Source organism: Erigeron canadensis, chromosome 2 (assembly GCF_010389155.1).
Source record: "Erigeron canadensis isolate Cc75 chromosome 2, C_canadensis_v1, whole genome shotgun sequence".
Taxonomy (NCBI): domain Eukaryota; kingdom Viridiplantae; phylum Streptophyta; class Magnoliopsida; order Asterales; family Asteraceae; genus Erigeron; species Erigeron canadensis.
This window is the reverse complement of record NC_057762.1, coordinates 9025995-9049341: the sequence shown is the minus strand read 5'-3', so window position 1 is coordinate 9049341 and position 23347 is coordinate 9025995. Positions and strand designations below refer to the sequence as shown.

Below are 23347 nucleotides of genomic sequence, written 5' to 3'. Positions count from 1 at the left end.
AATAATAAAAATTACGTATATTGTTATTAATCGCTACTATTCAAGGTATTGTACTCAATGATATTTTATGTATATTAATCTTATTTTATGTATATTAATTTAATGCAGTTCAAATAGTATTACTAATAATAAAAAAATGTTAATAGCAATATTATTGTGAGAAAAATATATTTTTACATTTCTATGTTTTTCTAACCAAACAATGGAAATGATTTTTTAGATTAATTTCTTTGTTATAACCAAACAATGAAATTCATAAGATTTCTCGGCTTTTTTCATTTCTCTAAATTTCATTTTTTTGTTTCTTTTTATTTATTTAAAATTCTTCATACTAAATGTGCCTTAAATACATGTGATAGGTATGTATAAATTTTGAGGAAATGTTGTGTACCGCAACTTTTTAATGAAAAAAATTTCATTTTACCCTCTGAAATTTTAATAAATGTACATACTAAATGCCTGGGATGTGAGTGCCGTAATACCTAACATACATACTACGAGCAGGAATGTGAGTGCCGTAATACCTAACATACATACTACGGGCAGTACGTATGTTTTCCCCATAAATTTTATTTCCTTAGACTAAAAGAAATAATCGATGTATCGTACTATCGTACCAGGATAAAAAGTTTTAAAACTTATTATTGGTATCGTCGCCTAGCTTTTGATAATTTCAATTCAAACAACTCGACATCGCTAGTTGACAAAAAATAATAATAATAAAATAATAAATAAATAAATAGTACGGAAATTGATATACAGCTCATTCATACTTATGGGTCAAATTGTTTAATTAAAAATAAAGTAGACATGAAGGTTAATTGGCTGTATATATGCGCAAAAGTACACACATGATTACTAATTAATCAATATCATTACAATCACTAGTAATTACATCTACTTTTACTCCCCTTTTCCCCAGGCCACCAAATTACAAAACTAGCTAGCTAGCTATGTCGTCGTCTTCCGTGAAAGCGTTTGCTCACTTAGAAATCCCTCTTGCGGAGATAGTAGAAGCCACCAACAACTTTGCTGATAAAAATTGGATCAATCACAATGAGCCCGGTAAGACATACAAAGGACAACTCTTGGTTGGTGGTGAGTTGATTACTATCGATGCGTGGATGTTAGATCGTTGGAATGGTGTGCCCGATATGTTCTGGAAGGAACTTACGCTGCTTTCTAGGCTCAAACATGAAAATATTGTGTCGAATATTGGGTATTGTCAGGAGGAAGGTGAGTACATCATCATAAACAAGCACGAGTTCAACGGAAGTCTGGATAAACATCTCCGTGACACGACATGGATTCAAAGATTGAAAATAAGTGTTGGTATTGCGCGTGCTTTGAGTTACATTCATTACGATGAGGGACACGATTTAAGCATCATACACAGGAACATCAAATGCGCTACAATTTTCTTAGATGAAAACTGGGTGCCTAAGTTATCCAGTTTTGGAAATTTCATGAATATTCCAGTAGCCGAAAGGCATCGTGCGCATAACTCTGTAGTATATGGTTCCCTAGGGTATATCGATCCGGTATACAAAGAGACTGGAATGGTGAGCCATAAATCTGATGTGTACAGTTTGGGGATGGTGTTATTTGAAATTCTGTCCGGGAGGTTAGCCTGGGGACATTATATCGATTTCAAAAGAGCAAAATTAGATGATTTTATTGATCCGGATCTGCGGGCACAAATAATGGACCAACAAGCGTTAAGTTTGTTCTACGAAACAGCATATTCTTGCTTGAATGAAGACCCATCGCAACGACCAAATGCACATCGGATTGTCAGACTACTTAAGAAAGCTTTGGAACTTCAGCAGGAACATGAAAAGCCGCCGGTAAGTAAGAATATCTTCATTACTGTATGTTTTTGCTCTGTGTATTTCCTCTAAAATTTTAATTTTAGGACCGCCTCTCATTTTAGGACCGATTAGCACCACATCATAATCATCATCACCGACCACCACCACCACCACCACCATGATCATCTTCGACCAAAAACATGGTCCTCCGGCTCCGGCGACCACCGCTGTCGCCGGAAAATCATGTTTAAGTTAACTTACACATGTATAAACTTACACATGTGTGAAGGTTAACTTAAAAATGATTTTCCGGTGGTCTCCGTCGCCGGAAAATCATGGTGGTGGTCGGAGATGATCATGGTGGTGTGTAAGTTACAAAAAACACATCCTAATTGGTCCTAAAATAAGGAGTGGTCCTAAAATAACTTACACACACACACATGTATATATATAAGGTTCAATTAAGAACCATTTAAATTGGAAGAACCATGAGAACTACTATATTATAACTTGATGTTCATATGTGATAGGTATATGTGAACATATTCGTTCACGTAGGTTCATTTGAGAACCATTCATATATGAACATAGATAATATTAGTTATAACTTGACATGTTCATATGTGCATGTATTTGTTCACATAGACTATTCACATATGAACACCAAGTTATAATTAAAAGGTTCTCATGGTTCTTCCAATTCAAATGGTTCTCATTTGAACCTTTTCCTATATATATATATATATATATATTATGTCCCAGAAGTGTATCAATATACCAAAGTATAATGAACACAAATAGTTGTAGAGGGGGGTGAATACAACTTGGTCTTCTATTTTCAATTCTCCTCTTCGACTTGGATAGAATGCTATGACAATTTGATGGAGCTTGAACAACACTTGCTTCCATAAGATTAAACAATTACAAAGTATGAAGCATGATCTGGTTCAGTTACAGAACGCAAGTTGTGTCAGCTTAGTCTGACCCAGACCAGATTACAAGAACCAAAAGATTACTAAGTGTTTATATATTATATTTGTCATCATCAAATTTACAGATAGCATTGAGACTCAACATATATAATTATTATATTTCTATTGTTTCAGTTGATACCAAAAGTACCGTCAATTGCTGCCGTTGAAGTTGAAGATGCATCATACAGGAGCTTGGAGGTAATTGATTTACATATATAGTCTACCTTGCTTATATGGTTGAAAAATATATATGTAGGAAGATAATAATTACGAGTATGTCTTAAATGATCCTTTGATGAAATGATAAATTTTTAATCTGATGACTTAAAGCAAGCAATCAATTGACAACATTAAGTTATAGGTAATACTAATATGATCAAAGCTTGTAAATAAGTTATAGTAATTAGTTAATATCGATTTATAGCTTTTTTTTTTGCAAAAATTGTTGTAACTTATAGTTGGAGCGGTAAGTTGTAGTTTTTAAGCAAAGCTGTTAGGTAGAGTTTTTATTTTTTAAAATTGTTTGATATGGTAGCTTTAGCTGTAACTTTAAAAGGAATTTGTGTACTTTTAATGACTAAAAGCTAAATTCCTTGAAACGTAATTTTAAGAAGCGTTTTATTTTGGATCTTTTTCCTTCAAATAAAAGCTAAAACTAGTTGTATCAAACATTACTTTTAACCGAATAAAAACTTTTTTTCAAAGTTAAAATCTAAAACCCTTCAAAAACTTTAGAAAAATTCTTGCCAAACATAACCAGAATAGGATCAAGCTTTTTAGACTAAGAGGAGTGGAGGTATTCCCCTTTTTTTGGAAATGCCCCTCGACCACTCACAAGACGACATGTGGCATTTTACAATCATTAGAGGCATTCCCCTTTTTTGGGGCATTCCCTTGGAGTAGGGCATTCCATCCAAGGGCATTCCTCATATTTTTTTTTAATTAATTTTTGGAAATAATGTAAATAAATCTAAAAATAAATATAAAATTTGAATATTAACGGATAGATTAAACAGTAACGGCTAGTTTTCAAATTTATACTTTTTCACCTATAAATACCTTCACCCTCTCGTTCCAAAAACACAACTAAAAATTTCAAAAAAATCCACATAGCACACACACACCTATAACCATGAACTTTGGGCGAGGGAGAGCACGAAATGAACCAACCCGTCCTATCGGACAACCGCAACCCACACGAGGGAGAGGACGGGGCAGACCACGAGGCCAAACCGGGCAAGGAAGAGCACGAGGCGAATCAAGTCGTACTCCCATTCAGACACCCATTCGTACTCCCATTCAGCCACCTATTCAGCCTCAACCTGAACCTCGTGGGCTACAACCTCGACACCTTCAATTCACCCTGACGGCGGAAATTTCTGTCCGACCAAACTTGCAAGCAACGAACGACATGACTAATGAAGAATTCAAAGAGGCATTTGATAATACCATAGCTCGAATTGAAAGCGGAGAACTTCGGCCAGTTACATGTGGTCAGAACCGAATTCACGTGACAGGAGACCTGAAGGATACGAGACCGACCCTGGTGAAGAATACGTCAATGATTTTCCCTTGGAAGAGGAAGATTATCAATATGAATACCAGCGTTGTAATGACGGTGATAGTGACATTTCATCGACCGATTTCCTTTATGGTTGGCGTTCCAGCCCATAATTCGTGTTAGTGTTTAATTTTTATTTAATGTGTTTGTGTTAAGTGTTATGTAATGTTTTAATTTCATGTGATGTGTTTAAAATAAATGTAATGTTTATGAAAATAAATGTAATGTTTTATGTGATGTTTTAATTTTTGGTGACATATTAAATTAAAACATTGATACATTAAATAAAACAAGTAAAACATAAATACATTAAATAAAACAAGTAAAACATAAATACATTAAATACACATTTATTTTAAACATACATAAAATATGATAAAACATACATTTATTTTAAACACATACAAAATAACAAAAACATAAAACCGAATAACATAAATAGATAAGAAACTAAAACATCTTTGATAAAATCACATCATAAATCTTGGACTAGCTCATAGCAATGCCCACTCCGGGATGTACAGAAAATCAGGATGCGTCATACGATACTCGTCTAAAGCAACTTCGACACGCATCTCGTTTAATTCGTTGTTCAAATGACCATAGATGTGCTCGAACTCCTGAATTGAGTGGCGCATCTTCCGCCATTTTCCTTGCACACTCTCGTTTAATTCCTTGATGATTTTCTAGATTAATAAAGACTTCCCTTACACGGCTCCAAAATGTTCTTTGTTGTTGGTAACTCTCTGCGTTTGGATCTTCGGCTACCTCAAGCCAAGCTCTCGCTAAATTCATAGTCTCATCTGCTGTCCAAGCTCTAGCCATTTATTGTTTGAGTGTATAAAAATTAGGAGAAGAATGAAGGAAATAAGAAGAATAGGAGATAAAATGAGGATTGATTTATTAAATGGTAATGTATATGTATATATAGTGTTTAAATTTAGGGGTTAAAAAAAGAGCATTAGAATGGGCAAAACGCATAAAAAAAAAACAAAAAAAGGAGAGGCAATTGGACGCGTTCAAAATCGGGAAGGAACGGGCTACTCCTCATAGTCTTATATCTTGATAAAAAGCTCCTTTTTTGTTCAAGCTTTTTATACTAAGCAGTATCTTTTGGATATTGAAAATTATTTTATTACACTTTCATGCGAACCAATATACATAGCTCTTTGTTAGAAATTTTTAGACTTTAGTACCATGTACATTTAAAGCTTTTTATATATAAACTATTTTAACTCATGTTTTTTGTTTTATACTATTATTATTGTTATTATACAGTAGATTGATACGCGATTCAAGAATGATTTTGGATTTATGTCTATTTTTAAATTAATATATCAAATAATTTGAATTTCAATGACTATTTTATATTTACTTAGAATGTTCATGTTTTATCTATTTACTTAGAATGTTCATTTTATCTAATTACTTTTAGATATTATATATATGAGGAAGCGAAGATGGTATTGTTAGAGCATTCACAGTATTCTTTACTCATTCTTCAAGTACCAGTCTATGTCAGCATCATATCAGCTCTACCTCAGCCCAAGAACTAACCAATGACTAATCCCCAAAATCCTTACAATGCGAGGAATAGTTTAGGACCATTTATTTAATTTGAAACATTTTAAAATACAACATATATAACATTCTAATAATATTAATAATAATAATTATATAAAACATTTCATTAATTAAAAAAATACAAGACATTACTTAAAAAAATATTGAAATATTAAAAAAAACATAGGAAAACACTTATTAAAAACACTCAAACACTTACTTAAAATGAATAAAAAAACATAGGAAAACACTTATTAAAAACACTCAAACACTTACTTAAAATGAATGAAGCAAACATGATAAGCTCTCTAAAACACGACTCGTAATTGAACCTAGCTCCTTCCATACTTATCTAGATACCGCTGATGCGCGTCGCATAAAGACGCTCATCAGTGATGCTCGCGTAAATACGCTTATCAGTCAACTTCATATACATTGTCTGAAAGTACTTACATTCCTTTCAGATTTTGTTGAAGTGTTGCTAAGTGCTCCTTCTGTCGTGTCCTTGTTGAACAACTCAATAATGTCTTTACAATAGTTTTAGCTGGGGTTACTCATTTCACATCTACCGGTATTGGGGTTAGGTAACCTCAACATTCAACATCTTGACAACAAGATATTTTCTAGATTCAATCAACACACGTATAAGCATTTTGTGTTAAAGTTCGAATGAAATGAATGATAAAAAAAAGAGTTGAAATTGTGGAATGAAATGGTTGTCGATGTTTGAATGAAATGAAAGATTAAAAAGAGTTGAAATATTTGTTGTGGAATGAAATGGTTGTTTATGTTGGGTATAAATAGAGGTAGGAATTCAAAAAAAAAAATTTATATGAACTAGCCGTTAGTAAATTAAATTTCAAGAGTTAAGAAAATAAAAAAGAAGAAAATGGATAATGAGCTCCGTCCCTCAGGGACAAGCGGAAAAAGGAGGACGGACGAGTCACACCTAGCGGTGTGCACCCGTCCTTCATTAGAGAACGGGTAAAGGACGGAAGACGAGGGTACTGTGAGTGCTCTTATGCACCCAAGTTAGGTGAAATCCCTCTCACATCATAATTTTCTAATATTTTCTTAAAATCAACATGTGATTTTTGTATTTTGAGTAACAAATATTAAAAAATTAAGATGTGATGGGAATTTCATCAAGCTTAGGTGTGTAACAATACTATTTTCACTTTTCCACACACACACACACACACGTATATATATATATATATCTTCACTTTTTCACAGACAAAAGTTAATTTCGAAGGCCATAAAGGCTCGCCTCACCCCACCTCGAACCCCCTTAGTAGGGTTTGCGGGTGAAATAGTTTGCCCTCTCGGAGAATATCCACTTGGACCTAACTGTAGAGCATCCTCCCTACGTTCGAATAGAGACTCTAGACTTCATAGTGGTCAGATCTCATTCGCCATATAATATACTCTTGGGGAGACTAGTTATGCGACGATTGATCACCTTCACGACCAATTCTATTGTGAAACATGAGACACCTGACATAATCGGACCATCCTCTCGGAGTTCGACCAGACGAAGCAAGTACACGGAGTAAAGAAGGCCAAGGAGACACTTGACGCCCCAAGAAGAAAAGATCGTTATCAATACGACTTTCCTCGAACAACCGATCTTTATCGGGAAACATCTACCTGGAGAGTTGAAGATGAAGCTCCATAAATTGTTGCAGCGTGATGATGTACCCTATACGAAGTTCTACCTCGGTACCTAAGTAGGCTACGAAAAACTCTTCGTAAACAGCAGAAACAATTCATTTATGCAAAGGAGCCCCACTCCGCTAGTCAAGGTTACAGAGCACTACCTCCGTAAATAGAGTAATCCTAAAAGACCTAAGGACAATTCCCTTAGCTCCGTAGAGATCTATCAAAGATCAGATATACATAAATCCTTTCCATGGTTATCTAAATCTTCTCAAAGAATAGCATATCTGGGTTCTAATACCTTAGACATGACTTATGGAAATATTATCACAATCTTCTCAAAAGATAAAAGATATCTTCAAAGGAGGAAGAGATTTATCCTAACTTTCATATCCTCCTCCCCACATTTTCTACCCTCTATATAAAGAGGAGATGCCACACGACACAAATCATATTCTCTATACTCCTCGCACATAATGTAATACCCATCGTTTAAAAATATGGATTTCCAAAAACTTTCGCCAAACGGCGTTAAAAGAAAGTGGAAGTAAACTTTAAAAGTCCAAACCAGCAAAATCTGTTTGGTGTATTTATTAGATGGTGTTACTAGCCATATCATCAAAATAATTTCAAATCGAAACCCATCGGTTGCCCAACATTAAACAACCGATCACATTATCAATACAAGTCATTATTATCTAAACATAAAGCAAATATCTAAAGCGATCAACCACTATGGGTAAACTATAGCCAGCTTCAAGATCATCTACCCATGCCTCACGTCTTCTCACATCTACCTGCTCACTATTATTGGACCTGAGGGCACAACACATTTTTAAAAAGCAAGTGTTAGCTAACGAATTAGCTAAGTAAGATAACATATGGTTTATAAAATGTTTATCTATTTAAAACATTATATAAAAGTCATATTAAGTCGATAAAACACATATCATCAAACATATCGTCTCACATACATATCATAGCATCAACATCTTTCATATTAGAATGAACCACCCTAAATGTGCCTAGTCATCTTCAGCATCTTTACATATCACGTTAACGAATCATCATAGTGGTGACACAAGTCCCACCCGACTAGATGGTTAAACCTTACGGCTGTCCATCAATCTCGTTAAGGAATGGCAAGCTAATCCCTGAGTAATCCGTATGTACAAAACAAGTGGGGTTGGTAAGACCTCCCGTATTACTCTCCACATTGTACCTCGTTGCAAGGAGCCACCCAAGCAACCACATCAAACGCACAACCCTTGTAAAGGCATGTACGGGTTAAGCTTAACACTTCTCACGTCACTTACGAGCTCGGTTTACATCACATATAGTTTAGGTGTCCACGTTACCTAAACATCATCACATATCATCTTTTACGTTTGGGCCCTTAAACATGCACGTGTCATGGCAACTTAATAAGTCTAGTGAACTAGATGAACAAGCCATGTAGTCATGCACATTATACATATCATCATCATATAATACATTTCAATTCATCTCAAGACATTACATAGCGTTTCATAGCGTATCATTACATCGCATACATTGTTACATCACGTACATCATCATATATCATTGCATATCGTATATCATTACAACATTGCATATCATTTATCATCTTAGATCATACATCATTTCATATCATCTTTCGTATCATATTATATATATATCATTTCATCTCATGTCATATATCGTTGCAAGTCATCTATTATCTCATATCATATATCATTTCATATCATATCATCTATTAAGCATACATAGCATCTCATATCAGTACATATCATTGGGGTAGCATTTCAGGCTTTCATATGCATCTACATAGCCCATATCACCTCCCGTATAACCTCGAATACCTATAAGCAAACAAAATACCATTTGGGAAGTTATTATATGAAAACTATGTTTTTGTTGAACCCTCAGCGTGTCAAATTAGTGTATCTTACCTCGTAGAAGCGTATAACAAATGATAACGTAAGTTACCGAGCTTTGCAAGTATTCCCGACTACCTATAATCAACATAGGAACGATTTATGAGTATAACGAGACTAAACTGACCTACAGTCTAAATACGTGTCGCATACCCTTTAATTACCATTATTCCAAATAATAGTCTCTTTTGACTTTTACCCTAGGAATTATTCTCTTTTGGTCTATTCTCAACTTTTGTCTATTTCTAGACTATTACCCTAGGAATTAGTCTCATTTTTTACTATTACCCTAGAAATTAGTCTCCTTTTTGACTATTACTCCAGAAATTAGTCTCCTTTTTGACTATTACTCCAGAAACGGATTTTACACCAGAAAAAGACTCTTTTAAGACCTAATTGATGATTTGGCACATGAACGAGTTGTTAGCAAAAAGGATCATTAGGTCACATTAAACAACCAATCCTAATATCGAAACTCAATCAATTTACCACAAATGATTATCAACAACCCAATCCATTCTCCAAACCTTATGAACGACTTTTGTAACTCAAAGTTCATCATTTTAAGACCATAATGATGCAATGGAATCCCCCTACTTGATTTGCATCACAATAACAAACGTTTAATCACTTAAAACAACGTTAATCGATTATTAAACGCAACCGAATTCACCCCAACCCTTATGGCCAGGAATGTGATGATAGAATGGACCAATCAAACATCAAATCATGAAGAGAATACCTTAATTACCTGTAGGCAATGATAAGGACATAATCTATGAACCAAATCTCACTCGAATCACCATTGAATCGCAAGAAACACACGCGAATTGCCCGAGAGGATGAGGGGGGCGGCCTTAGGGTTTGAAAAGAGAGGAGAAACTGAATTATGTGTGTGATTAGGGTCTAATTACAACCTAACCTGTTGTAGCAAGTTTCCCCACTTGACACTTTGAGTCCCTCAACCTTGAGACATCACATCTAGGGCTTAAACTCACTACCAAGAATACTTACCGACACATTTAATACATCTTAATCATCTTTGGCATATTAAACACATTAACATATACATCATTAAGGCATTGAAGCCTTCCACATATAGCATATTAATCACATATAAGCATTAAATCTCCTAGAGACTTAACGGACACGTTGTGTTGACCTAACGACTCAAGTCAACCGTTAATCAAAAAGTCCGAGATGTTACACATAACCTACACCGGCCTCCGAGCTTGGTATAACAATAACAACACATAAGGTAGGCTTAAAGCGGTCGCAGTCCCTTTGTCTGGACGGAATCGCCTACAAATCACCCCTAAAACAGTCACAACCCTCGGTTAAGCCATAGTGTGATTATTTGATAAAAAAAAAAATGGCGCCATCCATGGGACACGACTTTCAAAAATCCCAGAAAAACTGAACTCACCCATGATCAAAACAACCACTACCATGGCCGATCAAGACAACGATTACTCACCCATAACAACTAACGCAGGGGGATCTCAAACACCCCCGGAGGCCTAGATTTGCAAGAAAAAACTTTTTTAATGTGCCCGCACAAACTATAGTATCAAACCTTAATTCACCTATCGTCACCGCTGATGGCTTCGATGCATCGACAGCAGTAAACGATGCTATCAAAGTTCAAAAAGGTCGAGACAGAGTCGTGCTTACACCACAGGGTCAAGGTCAAGACAGATCCTTGCTTACCCCACAAGGTAAATGTCAATAGAAACCTGTGCTTACATCTCAACGCCAAGGTTAAGACAGATCCGTGCTTACACTACAGGATCAACGTCAAGACATGTTCGTGCTCATCCCAAGAGGTCAAGGCCAAGAAAGATCTGTGCTCATACCATAGGGCTAGGGTCAAGACGGATCTATGCTCACGCCTCCGGATCAAAGAAGGTCGTTGGTGCCCTGAGATACCTTTCAGGCAAACGGACCACGAATAAGGATTCTCAGTACAACGAGTCCTTCTACACCGATGAGGAACCAGTCCGGAGGTGCTAACCAAGCATCTACATCAATAGAACACGAGATTAATGATGCGTATGTGCATGCTAACTATGATCAGTTAAGTGCAATTATGCAACACTTGAGGGAAACTGGCCAGATTTACAGCGTCACTCGAAATATGGAAAATGATTATGACTCAGATTCGGTTGACGAAAATATGGAGATATATGTAACCCTCTTTGGGAAGGACAAATAGAAGAGCTCAAGAACAATAAGGGAGACGACCCCAGACAATCACAACTCCCGCTATGAGAACAACTGAGGTTCGCGAAGGAGAACATAGGAATATCCCAACTCACACAGGGAGGATGGTGTCGCGGAGAATGCGAGAAGGGCATCCGACTGGTCTTGGAGGAGCTCCGGGAAGTGGACCCATTAACCAAGGCCATCATGCTCACAAGGACCGAGAGCCACAAAGAGGAATAAGGCAACGACAAAGGACTATATACCCCCGGAGCAATATGGCTCACCTAGAACACGACCTATATGATTGGGAAGATCCGGAACCGGTTGACTTATCCCATCTTGTAAATACAGAAAGCCTGTTCTCTGCGAACATACAGAGTCACATGTTGCCCGTAAAGATGAAGTACCCTCAACCGTTAAGGTATATTGGTCATTTGCAACTTCTTGCCATTCTATACATCTGGGACTTTTTTATACTTGAGAAACATACAACAATAACAATAACAACAATAATAATAATAATAATAATAATAACAATAACAATAGTAGTAATAATAATAATATTATTATTATTATGTATATATGAGTCGACAGAACAGTGGCGGTTGGGTGGTTCACCGCCCCCACCATCATCTTTGGCGGTTGGAATTCCGACGATGGAACATGAGTTGAATCTGATGCCACCACTATCATCATGTGGATTTTAGGGAAAAATGGGATCTTAGAAGAAAGAAAAAGGCACAAAAAGAAGTTTAATTACATATATCATAAATAAGTGAATTGAAGGAAGGAAGAAAGAGAATCTTAACACGAGGATATATATGTAAGTTTCAATCATAAATTCTATAGCAAGCCATCTTTAGAAAGCCATCTATTTCTTATGATTAGATAAAAAGGTACATAAAATATGTATCTGTGAGTTGAGATTGGGTACAACCATAATACGAAGACCAATACTTTAATTAAATCTGGATATGGATCATGAAAAGGATTTGGTGACTGTGATGTTTAGATAGGGAGAAAAAGTATAAAAAAAAAAAAGGAGATAAGAGAGATTTGAGATTTGGTTCTAAGATCCGGAAATAAGAAGCAAGAAGAGGAAGAAATGTTTAAAGGTAAAATGACGAATATACCCTTAGGTGGTATGCACGTGAAGAGGATAACAGCGAGATGTAAACGGAAGTTTGAGATAGGGGTATTTAATGATACAAAAAGTCACCACAAGGTGTTGTAATAAAACAAATGAGGGCGAAACTTGATAATATAACATACCCAAGGGGTATCTAATGAAATTGACATATTTAAGTATAAACTTAAACTCATTTAATTGAATTACAAATTAATTACTCCTAGTCTAATACTTGAACATACTTAAAAGTATTTCAATTGAACTTCATAAGTGACGGAACCAAGATAATGAGTGACTCAGTGACCCGTGACACAAACGTTTTACAACTAGCCTCATATCTGCAAAATTTTTGAACGATTAGATTATTGTGATTTTCAAGTCACTTTTTAAAGGATTTATATCTAATTTTAACATTTTATAGGGGTTTTGACATTTTTGAAATTTCACTTTCTATTTAGTTGCCTAAATATATCTCTATAATATTTTTTGCTATAAAAATCTTTCAAAAGTATAAATTTATCCCATCAACCGGTATCTCAAATATCATTGACAAGTAACACCAGTTAATAAAAAATGAACGTATTTCAAAAAATTTACACTATATGGGTTGACAGACCCGTAGCCCGGACAACCCTTACATTTAAGGTAGTTCCGTTCCTCTCCACGACTGACCGTTGAATCATGTCGCTGATGTGAGTTCGCGGAGTACATACGAGGGAAACAGGACCTAAAGTATTAAGTCTCTTGTTTATCCATTTTTCCCTCTTCCTTCCACATTTATCTTGTAGAAAAAGTCTCTATTTATAAGCCGTTATACTCACGGTCACTAGAGTGGATTCCATGTGTCAATCGTTTAGTGGCTTCTGCTCTTATCGTTAATTGCTTGATGGGATTCCGAACATTATGCATAGCAATCAAGTGTTTATTACGACCATAAAGTGACTTGTGTGCATTCTTATAATCCATTTTTGCTGTCCAATTTTTGTTAGAAATAATAAGAGGTCAGCATTCAATTTGTCAACGAGTATTGTCTTGTTCTGATTCTGGGTCCTGAAGGTTTATACAGTTTAATTAGCGAGACACGACATAACTTCAAAAAATTATTCGAACTTCTTGAACCTTTCTTGTTTAGTGAATAAGAAGATCAACAGAGTAGCCGCTGGACTTGCAGCGAGCACTCTTTATAATTACTCCACTTAGCGGAATTTTGATCCCCAACAATATCACCTAATGATTTTTAAAATTTGCTCAAAGTGAAAAATAATTAAAAGTTTATAAATATGATTCACCCCCCCTTCTTTTTATGGAATTTTATTGTTGTACAACAAATAAAATTTAGGTGTTTTTCAAAGTTCATATAAAGAGTTATAACCATGCATGATTCTAAGCTCTAAAATCACATGGGATTATAGCTTGTTAATTTCGAAAAAAAACGTTAAAAGTATATCGAGTAACTACTCTAACAAATAATGAGAACACGAGATTGTTATGGTATAATTCGTTCGTGTAATGATTAACTATTTGTGAGACAATGTATTCTTTAAAAATAGGTAGAATTGAGTCTTATCTCAATAATGAAAGACCTTCATTAGAACTCAATAATTGGAAACTTACGACACACTATTGCAGGGTGGAAACTTACAACACATAAAGATCTCACTTTCGGTTATCTTGTTGGCCACCAAAAATTTTGCTAAAGAATATGAGATTGCCTCGGGTGGATTTGGTACCGTCTACAAAGCGAAGCTTGATCATTTTGATAGAAGCAATTTACGATTAACAGATGGGAAGAATAAAAGTGAACTTCAAAAAAAATGCAGCACCGTAGCAATAAAACGCATAAAGGGTAGAGAAGACAAGCTTGGTGAACAAGGGTTCGATGTAGAAATTAAGATGCTTTTTAATTGTGATCATCCCAACATTGTCTCTCTTCTTGGTTTTTGTGATGAAGGTCAAGAGCTGATCCTTGTATACGAGCTTGCTTCTAATAGAAGTCTTGAAGATTTTTTGCAACATAGTGATGATAGCTTGAATTTAAGTCTTAATTGGGAACAACGAATCAAAATCTGCATTGGTATAGCATGCGGATTGAATTACCTTCATACCGAACGGGGGATAGTACACAGAGATATAAAAAGTGCCAACATTCTGTTAAACGAGAATTGGGATGCAAAGATTGCTGACTTTGGGCTCTCTACATCCCACCCAACAGATAAACAAGCGAACACCATCGAAACTAAAAGACTTGCGGGCACTCCTTTTTATATTGATCCAGAATATGAGAATACACGTACTCTAAGAAAATCATCAGACATTTACTCTTTTGGCGTAGTACTATTTGAGATCATGTCAGGTAAGTTGGCCTATCATCATAGTTTCATCAAAGAAAATCGGAATGGGCTCCCAGCCATTGCACGACAATGCTTTAGAGAGGAAACAATACAAAAACTTGTTGATCCCGTGTTGTTAAAGGAAGAATATTTAAGTCAAGATTCACTAGACACATTTTCAAAAATTGCATATAAATGTTTGGATGAATCTCAAGCCAACCGTCCAAATGGGAAAGACATCATTGAGGAACTTCGGAAAGCATTATCTTTTCAAGTAAGTCAATATATGATCAAGTAAGTCAATATATGAGCAATATATATATATATGTGTGTGAAAGTGAAAAGTTATTTTCAGAAAAAAAATTTTAAATATATATATATATATATATATAGTAACAATCCGGTAAGAACATTCTTAAAATAAGAACGGTGAGAACACTTAAAAACATCATTTTAACGCATTAAAAGTCCATAAACTAACATAGTACATAACTAATTATCATTATTTAAGTGTTTAAAAACACATTAAACCATCAAAATCGAAAAAATCACGTTTTTTGTTGGACGTATCATTTTGATAAATATGCATCCAAGATGAATGCAAAAAATAAAAAACATGATTTTCTCGAATTTCACAGACCATTGTATTGTTAAACACTTAAATAATAATAATTAGTTATACACTATGTTAGTTTTATGGACTTTTAATGTATCAAAATGTAGGTTTTAAGTGTTATCAACTTGTTCTTATTTTAAGGTTGTTCTTATTTGATTGTCCCCATATATAAAGTTATTTTGAGTCCACCTTATTTTGAGTCTAAAAAGGGTCCATTGATTTTCTTTCATCACCTCAAATCCCAACCACCTCCTACCACCACCACCATCATCTCCGACCACCACCATGATTTTCTAGCGACGGCAACCATCACCACCACGACTTACACATGTGTAAGTTAACTTACACATGTGTAAATGTTACAACTTGCACATGTGTATGCACCACCACCATCATCTCCGACCACCACCATGATTTACACATATGTAAGTTATATGGACTCTTTTTGGACTCAAAATAAGCTGGACTCTAAATAACCTACCCATATATATATATATATATATATATATAGATGTATATATAATCAAACCCATCTTTTGTTTAGTTGGATGGATGCTACTGCTGAAACGCATTTGAAGATATATGGGATGAGTTTCGAAATACAAATGAGTAGATGTGAGCGGCTTTTAAAGGCAAATCAAAGATTCGTACATATAAATTATATATTGTATTTTTTTGGTATTAGAAATTTAGTAAGCATATGATACGATGGTTAAGAAAATTGTAATTAACAATTTGAAGGTTCAAGGTTACACTCATTTTGAAACTTCCTTTGAACCCCATGATATGCTGTCGACCCCAACAAATTTAGTTTGAAAGGATTGTTCGCATAATAAATTTATAAATTCTTCCTAAGATTTTTCTTCTTTTTAAGATTTATTTTGTATGTTCAATCAAAGTCAAAGTCCACATAAGCAACATATAACGGAGGATTGATGTTAAAATTTAACGATAATTTTTAAAAATAAGATCCTTTTAATAGACGAAAATTTAAATAGATTCCCCTTATAAGGAATTTTAGATAAAAATATTATCTTTTTATGGATTTTTCCCATATGAATATACTAACATACTAATTTGAGTATCTTAGGAACCAGAGAAAGACAAGGAAGACACTTTACGAATTCCGCTTGACAAGATACTAATAGCCACACAGAACTTCTCTATGAAAATAGGAAAAGGAGGTTTTGGGGTGATATACAAAGGAGAAGTTTCTCACGCTAATGAACATAAAACCATTGCTGCGAAGCGGTTGAATAAAGATGATTACTATCACGGAAAAATCAAATTTGCGGCAGAATGTATATTTCTATCAAAGTATAAACATGAGAATGTAGTTGGCATTGTAGGCTATTGTAAAGAAGAGAGCGAAATGGTCATCGTCTATGAGTATGCGTCTAATTTAAGTCTAGATCGCCACTTGGGCAACAATGATCTTACTTGGTTGAAAAGGCTTAACATATGCATTGATATCGCAAGAGGGATACATTTCCTCCATGAAGGTCTCGGAACTTCAGAGATTTTGATACATAGGAACATAAAGAGTGGTAGCATTCTATTAGATGACGACTGGAAAGCAAAAATTTCCAATTTTGATTCATCCTTAACGATTCCAAAAAACCAGCAAATGGACTATGTAAACGATGAAGTTGTAGGCACGAAAGGTTACATTGACCCGGTATATCAGCGTACGACTTTCTTAACCAAAGAGTCGGATATATACTCACTTGGTGTGGTTTTACTAGAGGTCTTGTGTGGTAAATTGTCAATTGCATATGATGTCGAGCGGGAGCATCGGTTTCTCTGTAAATTAGCTAATCGGCACTTCAGCGAGAAAGGAACGCTAGAGGAGATCGTACTTAATTGTATAAAGGAGCAAATTGTGCCACAATCATTGGCTATATATTCTAGAATAGCCTTACAATGCTTAGATCCCGAGAGAGAAAACCGACCAACAGCGATTGAAGTGATTGTACAACTTACTCATGCATTGGAATTCCAAGTTAGTTTCCACAATGCTAGCTCTATATATATATATATATATATATATATATATAAATTGAAATAAGATGATTATTAAGTGTTTTTACATGATGTACAGGTGAATCATGAAATGTGGGAGCCAAGATTACCTAAAGACTACCAAAGTATAATCCAACTGTCGATGTCACCTGAAAGTTACTCTACCATAAAGAAAGAGGATCTTTACAACATTTTCTCTAATGGAATCCTCCTTCAACACGAGAAGGTACGTAGTTATTAGTTCGTCACCATATCTTCATTATATTATTAGTGCTCCGGCCTGCCATGTTTCTTTTGATGTTTAATAATACTCATTCATGAACACGTATATAACTGATGACGTGAACCAAGATATTGTTGCCAAGTATGATTATAATTGAAGAACAAAGTGTATAATTAAAACACAAAATTATGTTGAATCGAATATGTAACCTGGAACGAATTTGCTTACGTAAATATGAAACTAAACATCCTTATATATATATACTAGTATTCATGGCGGTTGTTTCCGAAGCATTGTGTTGCTTCCTAATATCACGGCGGTTGGTTATGAGGATGCCCAAACCGTTGGCTTTTTTCTTAACAGACACAACGTTTACACCCTTCAAGTCTTAAGACAATTATAAATTCCAACAGTTTCAAATCCTCCCTAATTGTTTAAGACTTGCTCTTAAAATCTTCTGACATTATCATCTACTTTTGTGTCACGCTTGTTCTTTGCTTGATCCAAATCTTCTTGACCTGTAGTACAATCTTTGTCTTCAATGAATCTTTGATGACTTCACACCATCTTTTGCTCCTAGTGAACTTTGCTTCGCACAAACTTGTTTCACACGAATTTACTTCACACAAAGTTGTTTGTTTCACACAACTTGGCTTCACACCTTCTTCAGTTTGATCAATCACTGATTTGTTATTCACAAACATCCTTAGCAGAAAACTTGGTTATTTCACACAACCTTTAATTCTCTCACGGAAATTTGATCCTTCACGGAATGAAATTGTATTACATGAGTTTCCTTTTAATTTAGTCATGGAATTAAGTACACCTTTCACACTTTATTTCCCACATCACACGGTCTTTTCTATGTCTTGATTCATTCACTGAATCTTCTCAATGCACCTTTAACATGTTACTTCTCTGCATCACACAGCTTTGCCTGGTGTCACACAATCAAGCTTTCTAGTTTTCGTCAATAAGACACATCAGATGTGCGAGTTCATTATCATCCATATCTTTCAAGAGTCTTGCATATTCCTTCTGTTTTTTGCTTGAATATTCATAAACTTAGTGCCCAAGTTTTTCACACTTTTATCAATTTATTAGCCACTTATTAACTTTCCTTCGCGGTTTGTTGTCGTTACGTCTAAAATTTCTGAAGTGTCTCCTTCACCTTTATATCTCCCTCTACCTCGCCCTCTCGACGAATCTTGTCCACATTTTCGAAAACGTCTTCTTTGATTAAAGTTGTTGTGACGTGTCAACAATAACTTGTTTTGATTGCCACTTCCATTATTCTTCTTAAACTTTATTCTCCCTTCGAAAGCCTTTAATCTTCCAATCGCATCATCTAGAGTCATTTTGTCAAGATCGCAGTGTTGTTCTATAGATGCAACAATTTGTATAAACCTATCTCGTACAGAATTCAGATGTTTTCGTACGTAGTAGACTTGTTAGATCAAATGTTGAACCCAAATTCGCTGCCTTAGTGACAATCACATTTATCTTCGCAGTAAATGCATCAATTGTCTCTTCCTCGTTCATTTGCAACATCTAAAACTCCAATTTGAGTGTTTGCAATCTTTCCTTTTGCACCCGATCGTCTCCAACATATATTGTTTTAACTGCATCACACACTCCTGACAATTGATTCGTTTAGCTAAGACTTCTAACACGAGACTCGTTCAAATTCTTCGTTGACATATTATTATCTAATTCAAAATTACGTTTCAATGACTATACATATGCCTAGTTTTTTTTATTACAAAAGTTTATTTACTTCAAATTGACAAATTTCCGTTTCGGTAATTCAAAGACAGAATTTTCTAAAAATAAAAATAGGCCTTTTGTTTTATTAGGGTGTAAAGATACTCCGTTATTTATAATCATATTGTATAACAGGTCCTTTCGTTTCGAGGTAATGGAGAGAGAAATGAGATGATATCAGCAAGAAATTTTTCCTACGTACATTCGTGTCCACATAAGTGGCGATCCGTTCCAGAATCAAGGTTATTCTTTCTTGCAGTCCTAATTAAATGTGTTTCTTATTTCTAGTTCGACATTTCTCCGTATTCACATACCAAAAACTGAATTTAATTAAATTTAAAAACAAAGGGTTTTTCATTTCTTTGGGTGTTTTGGATTGAGTTTTGAACACAATAATATGGGATTATTTCATTTACATAACGTAAGTAATAGAGAAAAAAAGGTGTTTAGACAAAAAAATTTGATTATGTGCGTTTTAATTGCGATAAGACACACTTTTGGAAATTAAAATAGTTGACATGTTTTTCCGAAACTTAATTTATAAAGCAAAATTACAAATGCAATCGTAAACACCCCGTAAATTTTTTAACATGTGCAGGTTTGAAAAAGTACCCGAGATGCTAGATGTGTCAAACTTGATGATCGAGATCATGACAAGACCTCAATTTTTAACTCCAAATACAGTCTATGGGGTTCATTTGGTTTTTAAGTATTGTGAATCAAGTACATTTTCAGCTATACCCGCTTATGTTAACCTGAAGTATAGAAACAAGAGCGAAACATTACATGCATATTTTGCAACATGGAGAGACGACAACTGGATGATGATTGAGTTGTGTCGTTTCATGTATCACATTGAGGATGACATCTCTTTTAAGTTTCTACTTGAGAGCTTTTCACCAAGCTACTTCAATGATTGCGCGATCTATGTTGAAGGCATTGAATTCCGAGCCATACACAAAGCAAGTTTGGATATATTATTTGAAACATTTCTAGATATTTTGTTACAGTATAATGAAGATGGTATGTTTTAAAGTAAATTACATGTATATAACATGGTATTGCATATTTTAATACAGGTGAAGCATAAAAATACGGAAAAGCCTGAACAGGTGCAACAATCGCGAACAAACAATAATGAAGAAATACTCAATGGATACATAAACTGTGAGGATTGTGAAAAGGTCCATTTCCTATTATTTGCAAGAAAAAAAAGAGTTGATCTTTAGACTCCAATTGAATTACAAAAGAAAACTTGGGGCTGTGTTTTTAATCTTTAATAATCCTTTGATCAGCAGTTATTCTGGGCAAGCGAAGTAAATGGAAAAAAACAACTTTTGCTTTCTGCAAAGGCGGTTTTGTATGACACTTCTGATGTGAAGCTATTAACTTCGAAAGCAGCAGCCGACTCTAGGTTTGCTATTTAAACTAACTTTATTATTTATTATATAGAGAAGTTCGATCACTATATGCTGTCTTTAATTTCCATAAACATAAAAATAGTCGGTCAAACGGAATCTTTTTAAAATATGTAAAACCGGAGTTGGAACCTCGGATGACTTCGGCAAATACCAAATCATGTCACGTGGAAAGCCTGGAAGTGGAAACTCTGGTCTTTGGCACACACAGTTTTACCGATTTTCTGTTTGAACAACTAGCTAGTTTTGTAATAGTTTATGGAAAAGATACAATTTAGCGAAATGTTTAGAACTTTTCTTTTTTTTTTTCTTTGAACAACAAATCCCAATCTATCATACATCAAATATTTTACTAAACAACCCAAATATATAGGTTGGAACCAAGAATTCCATATTATAAAGACTGGTCTTTACTAGGTGGGCTGAATCCCACAATGGGTGGGCTGTCGGGATAATCTTGACGGGTCAACAAGTCAAAGTGTCGGTTTTAATTAGCGTGAGTCTAATATTTTATCTTAAGTATGTTTAGTAAGTTTAGATTGCTCATATAGTAAGATATTAGTAAGTCTAGTAAGTAATTAGTTGGTTTTATTTTGCTTTAGAATTGGTCACTGAGTGGACCAGTTGTTAGGGAGAAGTGGGTAATTGGCTATGTTTTCTTTCTTTAAGTTGTCAAACATATAATAGTGAGTGTGTGAGTGTATATTTGGAGCCTGAATCCTACATGGGCTAAATCCCACAATGGGATTTGATCATTTAGAATATAATGTTGCTATTTTTTAATTTTTTTTTGTCTAACAAAATACAAATTTGAATGCTATGTCCATAGATGGTTGACAAAAGTTCCAGTTCTTAGACGCAATGTATATCGTACATGCAAGTTTCCAGAGGTGATTAAGCTATTACCACAACAAATATTCCATATCAATTGCAGAATTGAAAGTCACATGTTGTCACAAGAAACAGAATATGTGTGTTACCTTGTGTTTAAAATCTCTGAAAAATCCCATGGGATGCAAGGTCCAGTGAAAGTACGAGATTTACTCAACCCAGGAAATAAAGAACCTGAATTTATCTACTTTATATCCCCAAGTCCATGGAATATACACGATATTACTCGGGTCCCGGAACAAAGGGACGATGGATGGATGGAGGTTAACGTGGGGAGATTTAACTCAACTCGTGATCTTCACGGTGATTGTGCTCTATTGAATCTGAAATTTACAAGCTATGAAGGAATTATGTCCGGTCTTATTTTATGTGGCTTAGAGTTTCGGCCCGTGTAAAAACATATTTGCAAATGTGCCCTGTTATTAAGTTCTTTACAATTCCGGCATTGGTAAAAGGATATGGTTTCCGCATGGTTGCAAATAAGTTACATTGTCAAGGTTCAAGTCCTCTTTTATTGTGTATGGATTGTCGATGTGTACCGAATTAATTTATGTCTATGATTTTTGTGTGGTATTCGACTTTACGTATAAGCTGAAACAGGTACGGAATAGCAATAGCATTGTTGTTGTTGACCCATTTCACCATTTGCTCTTGGGTAAAGTTGCATAAATAAAATGCGGTCTTATTATCTTCATTGAATAACATGACCAACAAATATACGTAGTAAAATTAGAAAAAGAGAAGGAAAAAAAAAAGAAAAACTTATCAAGTAGATGAGCCATTTCTATGACTCAATGAGCCGTACAATGAACAAACAGATCCTAGATGGCCTTAATGTCATCATCGCAAATAAGGGCAACATTAAAATGTGAAGATCAATGTCAATCACGGGCAAGTCTTGAAGAATGATTGTTGATTTTGATTGGACCAATTGTTTTATTGAAGTTGCTTGGTGATTCGGAAGAGGCAGAGGAATTGTCGAATTGATATGGTTTTTACCTTTTGGTTTGGTAAGGGCTTTTTAAGGGTTTTTAGATGGCTAGAAAAATTGAGCTTTTAAAGTAAACCTCCTATCCTACAATAGATATTAACCTTGTTTGGAAGTGAGAGCCTAGAGTTTTTATTTAAAAAAAAAATGCCCCAAAGGGCTTATAAAAAAAAGCTCATAGAGGAAGCTTTAAAAAAAAAGTCTCATCTCCAACATATGAAAATTACCTTAACACTCTCAAATTTATACTTCGTAT

The 23347-nt window shown here is 34.8% G+C and overlaps 1 protein-coding gene across 2 annotated transcripts; it reads left to right on the top strand.

Moving 5' to 3' along the window:
• The first annotated feature begins 926 nt into the window (after positions 1 to 926).
• On the top strand, positions 927 to 22671 carry LOC122588719. 2 transcript variants are annotated; one of them, XM_043760890.1, is made up of 9 exons: positions 927 to 1847; positions 2918 to 2983; positions 16876 to 17787; positions 17887 to 18033; positions 19930 to 20036; positions 20393 to 20756; positions 20874 to 20978; positions 21093 to 21208; positions 22042 to 22671. In XM_043760890.1, exons 1-9 carry the CDS (start codon positions 954 to 956, stop codon positions 22496 to 22498), a joined length of 3168 nt encoding a protein of 1055 aa, XP_043616825.1. In that variant the 5' UTR covers positions 927 to 953; the 3' UTR covers positions 22499 to 22671. The 2 variants fall into 2 exon arrangements, with proteins under 2 accessions (XP_043616825.1, XP_043616826.1); XM_043760891.1 differs by having other exon boundaries at positions 21090 to 21208.
• Positions 22672 to 23347: the final 676 nt, after the last annotated feature.

What these genes read in the sequence shown, in the direction of transcription:
- LOC122588719 (XM_043760891.1), top strand. Translation starts at nt 954, where the DNA reads ATGTCGTCGTCTTCCGTGAAAGCGTTTGCTCACTTAGAAATCCCTCTT. An exon ending in TCCTCCTTCAACACGAGAAG is followed by an intron (nt 18,034 to 19,929) that starts GTACGTAGTTAT and finishes ATTGTATAACAG; the next exon opens with GTCCTTTCGTTTCGAGGTAA. An exon ending in AATTCCGAGCCATACACAAA is followed by an intron (nt 20,757 to 20,873) that starts GCAAGTTTGGAT and finishes ATTTTAATACAG; the next exon opens with GTGAAGCATAAAAATACGGA.